Source organism: Cucurbita moschata, unplaced genomic scaffold, assembly GCF_002738365.1.
Source record: "Cucurbita moschata cultivar Rifu unplaced genomic scaffold, Cmos_1.0 Cmo_Scf00075, whole genome shotgun sequence".
In the NCBI taxonomy this organism is placed as follows: Eukaryota; Viridiplantae; Streptophyta; class Magnoliopsida; order Cucurbitales; family Cucurbitaceae; genus Cucurbita; species Cucurbita moschata.
Window position 1 is genome coordinate 630,512 of NW_019268591.1, and position 5,885 is coordinate 636,396.

The 5,885-nt window shown below is 37.4% G+C and overlaps 1 protein-coding gene across 1 annotated transcript; it reads left to right on the forward strand.

Moving 5' to 3' along the window:
* The first annotated feature begins 1,708 nt into the window (after positions 1-1,708).
* On the forward strand, positions 1,709-5,885 carry LOC111438485 (transcription factor ILR3-like). The gene is made up of 5 exons (XM_023076402.1): positions 1,709-2,033; positions 3,680-3,742; positions 4,791-4,868; positions 4,979-5,141; positions 5,308-5,885. Exons 1-5 carry the CDS (start codon positions 1,894-1,896, stop codon positions 5,566-5,568), a joined length of 705 nt encoding a protein of 234 aa, XP_022932170.1. The 5' UTR covers positions 1,709-1,893; the 3' UTR covers positions 5,569-5,885.

Here is a 5,885-nt window from a genome sequence, read left to right on the forward strand (position 1 = left end):
TTTTTTTTTTTTTTTTTTTTTTTTTTACTAGAAGTGTTTAATGGATTTTTCAAAATATTAATTATTAGGTGCCAAATTAAATGAATTTTGATTATAAAATTAAAAAAATGGTGAGAGATCAAATTTATTTCAAATCAGAACCTCCCACATCGAAGAATTTGTAAACGATGGAGACTTTAAATTGGTAATCCCGTCCAACGTCCATTGGGGTGTGGGCCAGAAACGACACGCGCTAATTTAAACCCTAAACCTGTTTGACTGTTAAGGGGATTTTGCCGGCGTTTACCCCTGTGGATCCCAAAAAATCTTAAACGTTGATGCACTGCGCGTGGTTTAGTTTCCAGTTGTCTAATATAGCCTTTGAGGTTCGTAGGTGGGTGCTGCCTACACCATTGCCATGGTGTCTTGCGGCGGCAGCTATTGTCCTCGCCTCTTAATCACCCCCCCTTTTTTATTTTTACCAAAATTTTTACTCTTGTGATAGGTCTTTCAATTATAAATTAGACTTTAGAGTCTACTGGACAAAAATTAATTAGTTAGAATCGTATTATATATAAAATTTAAACTTAGGAAAACATATTAAATACAAAATTGAAAGTGAGTTTTAAATTTGACGGTGGTTAAGAGCATTCTCAAACATTTATTTTGCAGAGAGTTGAAGTTGAAAGGATGATAAAAGAGAGAATTGATTTTAATGGTGAAATTATGTTATCAACTTCGTTTTAAAAGACAATCCAAAGGGCCTTCCAACTCTCTCTCTCTCTGTAGCTACTCATTCAAAAAAGATTGGGTGATATGTTTGATTGACACAAACCAAAATTTTACAAACAGAACCTTGGAGAAACGCTTTGCAAATCTCCGTAGAAGACGGGAAGGTGTTAGAGATAAGTGGTCAGTTGAAGGAACAACAAAGAGAAGCCACCAAGCTGGTCGATTGGCGATGTGCCAATTGGTGGGAGCACGGATTCGTTCGGCGACTCGAGTTGCCTGAAGATGTTGATTGTTGTAGAATAGAGGCTCAGATGAAGAATGACACGATTCTTGAGATCAAGATTCCCAAGTTAGAATCGAATAGAGGTGCTGAATCAAAGAGCAAGGATTCTGATCAAGATGTTTAAGTTCATGGCCAAATTTGTAATGGAAAACATGTTTAACTTAAACTTAATTTACATATGCTCTGTGGATCTCAAATATATGTATGTTTCTGACCAACTTCTATGGATGAGAATACAAACACTTTCTAAATGTGTAGTATACAATTTCATAATTACATTTCTAACCTCGTATCAAATGATTATTGTCCATTTTGAGTATATGGGCTTCCCCGAAAAGGAAAAGATAGTATTCCTTAATTATAAACCTATGATCATTCTCTAAATTAATTGTTCATATTTTCTCATGTCGTTGAGTCTTTTTTTAATTTTTATTTTTAAAGGTGGAACGTCTTAATATAACATTTTAAAATTCACCGAAATTATTGAAACGATTTAACCAAAAAAATTTTGGCATCATCTTTCACTTTGAAAACAAAAAAGAATCTTTGTTTAATTTATTATATTTTTGTTTTCCAAATGCAACAAATGCGTGATGTCATCCTTAGTATTATTATTATTACCATAATGATCCCTTTCCAATAATTTTATTAAAATAATTATTAAGGCCCATTACAAGGGAAAAGCCCAAAACGACATATCGTCAACTCAACTCTGTGACGGAGGGGTGACGAATCTATCTTCCCCACGGCTACCCGCCACCACTTCTTTCCCTTATTCCCCAAATCCGATTCAGATTCTCCATTTTTTCTCCTCTCTCCGTTAAATTTCAGCTTCACTTCTTCAATTCCAACGAAACTGAAGCTCCAAACATCGCCCTTCCTGTTGAATCGCCATCGACATGGTATCCCCTGAAACCACCAATTGGCTCTTCGATTATGCGTTAATGGATGATATTCCTGTTGCCGATGCAAATTTCTCTGCCCCCACTGCCGGCTTCTCCTGGTCCATGCCAACGCTCAACGCCTCCTCCAATGTCAGGTTTTATTTCTCTCTCATCTGGATTCAATTTTGTTCCATTTTCCTGTTCTAGCCGTTGACAATTCATAGATTGCTGACCCTTTTGTCGGATTCTTGTGTGTGTGTGTGTGTGTGTGTGTGTGTGTGTGTGTGAAAAGTCCCTCGAGTATGCACTTATGGACTTCTAATTGTGATCTAAGATTCGACTGTGAGCAGTTGCTATGCTTAAGACTTTGATCTTGCTACTTCGATTTGTATCTGCATCTGCAACTTTCATTTTCTCTCTTAATTTAGTACTAATTTATACAGCTTCAAGTGTTTGATTGAAGCTTGTAGGTTGGAAATTTAAATGGGTGGGTTCGAAATTTGCAGTATGGATAACTTGTTTCATTGAATTTTAGCACATTTTCACCAGAGCTTGGTCAGAGTCATTTTCTCTTGTTGACTAAATAAATATTAAGAGATTTTCCCTTTCAAGTATTGTTCCAAACCATCTTCCCCCATTAACTAGGGACGCAATTGGCAAGTTCTATTGACTTGCGGAATTTGTTTTTAGTTTAGTACTAACCGGTAAATATTCCCTTAACGTGAAGCTATAATGAAATGAACTTTGAAATGTATTTATCTTTATAAAGAGAAACTTTATATGATCTTTATTTTGAACTTTTAATGGTCTGTACTTTCTTCATGTCAGGCATGAGTCTTTGACTGCTTTCTTTCACTCTGGTGTCTCTTAAATATTATATGTATACTTCGAGGAAAGATAATTTGATCAAAGTAGAGGGTCTGGTTTATTTAACTATCCTCGAGAGGAACTTGTCATTTACCTGTCTTTCAAGCTTCATTTTTGTTTACCAAATTGCTTAGTTAACGTCTATGAATTGATGGAAGATTTTGAGTCCTGTACTTGAACATAACTTTTGTTTGTTTGAATTATGAATGTTTCTAATATTATTTCAACATTTAAACTGCAAGACCCTATATTTGTTGGAGAGGGGAACGAAGCATTCCTTATAAGGGTGTGGAAACCTCTCCCTAGTAGACGCGTTTTGAAATTGTGAGGTTGATGGCGATACGTAACGTGCCAAAGTGGATAATACCTGCTAGCGGTGACCTCGGGCTGTTACAAATGATATCAGAGCCAAACACCGGGTGATGTGCCAGCGAGCATGCTGGGCCCCAAGGGGGGTAGATTGTGAGATCCCACATTAGTTGGAGAGGGGAACGAAATATTTTTTCATAAGGATGTGGAAACCTCTCCCTAGTAGACTCGTTTTAAAACTGTGAGGCTGACAGCGACACGTAACGGGCCAAAGCAGACAATATCCTACCTAAACTACTTGTATGTTAACAAAGAGAGTGCTGGTGCACTTATAGAGTTCTTCCTGTGGTGGTACCACATGCCTTTCGATACGGAACAGTGACTTGATCTTTTGGTTACTGTCTGAGTTTCTTCTAACTGTATACATCCCTTTGATATGTTATTGCATTTAGTAAAAAAAAAAAAAATCTCTCTCCCCTCCCCCTCGGCACTTCTGTTATATATTCACATTCTCTGTCTATTTAATTTTACCATTTCGAAAATTTCTGCTTTTTGGTGATGGTGGATGGTTGGGAGATATTATTTTGCATTTACTCATCAAACTTTTTGCTCCATCCTTTGCTAGCACGGAAATTGAAGGATCATTGTTCGAATCGGATGGCCTGAAGGAGCCTGGTTCAAAGAAGAGGTAAATACCAGCCTCTTGGCTCTTGATGGTTCTACAGTTCCCTGGTTTGTTGCAATCCTATTTCTCAGACATTTTTCTATTCTTGAGCCTCCAAAATTAGAGATAACATTGTGATTGAAAAAAAGGGAAACGGACTTGTTAACAAATTAAAACTTGAATGTGACGAGTGGATAAGCTCCAGACTGTAACATTTAGAAGTATGCATTACCCCATTATCCCTTGTGAACATTTAGGGGTGGTGAAGTTCTTGTAGGCAAGCTCCTATGGAAACCCAACTCTAACGAGGTGGAGACTCCCTCGACGTTAGAGTTGGATATGGGAATAACCTTTTCTTACTAAATTGATTTTAGAGGTGCAGATGAAGAATGCACCGTTCACCTTGATCTAAACTTCGACAAACACACCCAACTCAAATCTCTGAAGTTTTACACACCTCAAATCTCTGAAGTTTTACAGGTATTATTTGCACTATTTTATAATTAACTATATAAATATTAATTATTTTTTATAAAATTACTAGTTTCACTAACAAATAATTAGAAATAAATCTATATTCTTAAGCCAAAAATTGTATATTTCATATATATTTGCAGAAAACCAGCAAGCTTTTTTTAATTAAATAAGGTTTTGGAAAATTTTCTCCTTGTGAACCCGATTCAAGATCAAAGAAACTGTGTGCGTTTTGTCGCCCTAAAATCAGAAGATGAAGAAGAGAGGACTAAGATATCCTTAGGGTCTGGGATGGAGAGGCCATTTCCAGCCCTCACCTTCTTGTTGCTATTCTTAAAAGCCTTGTAGAGAAAGAGCTATTGCAAATTGATAAACTCTTAAAAATCTTCTTTTAGGGGAGATTTTTCATATAGCGATTGTATTTATCTTTTTAATCTAGTTCCTCTTTAGAGTCGATGGAATCTGTATTGATGATCGTAACGATACGTATAGAAGCAGTCTGTTCCTTGAACAAATTATTCAACATCTCATTCATCCCTCCATCCAAAGGTTAGGGATAAAGAGAGTAAATAATAAACAAACAAACAAAATGCTGCAGGGTCAGAACTGAAACAAGTTGCGCATCTAGCTCAAAAGCATGTCGGGAGAAGCTGCGGAGGGACAGACTAAATGACAAGTAAAAGCTCCTCCCCTTTCTCTCTCGCTCGCTCTTCACACAACAATGCACATTAGCGAGATGTGTGTGTTTTATTTCTATTAGGAGTGAATACATATGAAACTTGACAGGTTTCTGGAATTGGGAGCTATTTTGGAGCCCGGAAGACCACCTAAGACCGACAAGGCTGCCATTTTGATTGATGCTGTTCGAATTGTCGCTCAGTTACGTGGTGAAGCGAAGATGTTGAAAGATTCAAATACAAGTCTATCAGAGAAGATTAAAGAGTTGAAGGTTAGTCTTCTACAATTATCTGACCAAGAAAATCTCTATTTATTTCATTACGTTGTAGTATTCCATCTGGAAGATTGTTACATATTACTTACAACATTTGTGATGTGAGGATGTCGATCTGCATACTCTTTAAGACTTCCAAGTTTCTCTGTTCCCACTTATTTAGGCTGAAAAGAATGAGCTTCGTGATGAGAAGCAGAGGTTAAAAATGGAGAAAGAGAAGTTGGAGCAGCAACTAAAAGACATGAATTCACAACCTGGCTTCTTGCCTCCAGCCATCCCTCCCACTTTTGCTGCTCAAGGCCAAGCAGCTGGAAACAAGTTGGTTCCTTTCATCAGCTACCCAGGAGTTGCCATGTGGCAGTTCATGCCACCTGCAGCGGTCGACACCTCACAAGATCACGTACTCCGCCCTCCTGTTGCTTAATTAGGCAACCTGAAAACGAGGGGCGGTTTGAGATTGCACATTCTGACTACCCCATTTGTACTGATTCTACCATTATTCTCGACTCGACGCTTGTTTCATATCCTTGTTTAACTGGATGATGATATGATGGCTATATCTCGACTGTATTTGCAAGTTGTAGACTTTTTATGGAATCAATGCTGGGTTTTAGCTGTAAGAATGTGAATAAGTTAAACCAGCATGTGAATGTTGATGAGAATAGGCTAACAATGGGATGTTTTTGCCTGCAATACTGCTAGAGACTGATTTTTCTTGGATGGCTAGTGAACTGTACATAT

Bases quoted from the DNA above. Each gene is read 5' to 3' on its own strand.
- LOC111438485 (XM_023076402.1), top strand. From the start codon at position 1,894: ATGGTATCCCCTGAAACCACCAATTGGCTCTTCGATTATGCGTTAATG. The intron at 2,034-3,679 runs GTTTTATTTCTC...ATCCTTTGCTAG, and splicing joins AACGCCTCCTCCAATGTCAG to CACGGAAATTGAAGGATCAT. The intron at 3,743-4,790 runs GTAAATACCAGC...AAAATGCTGCAG, and splicing joins GAGCCTGGTTCAAAGAAGAG to GGTCAGAACTGAAACAAGTT.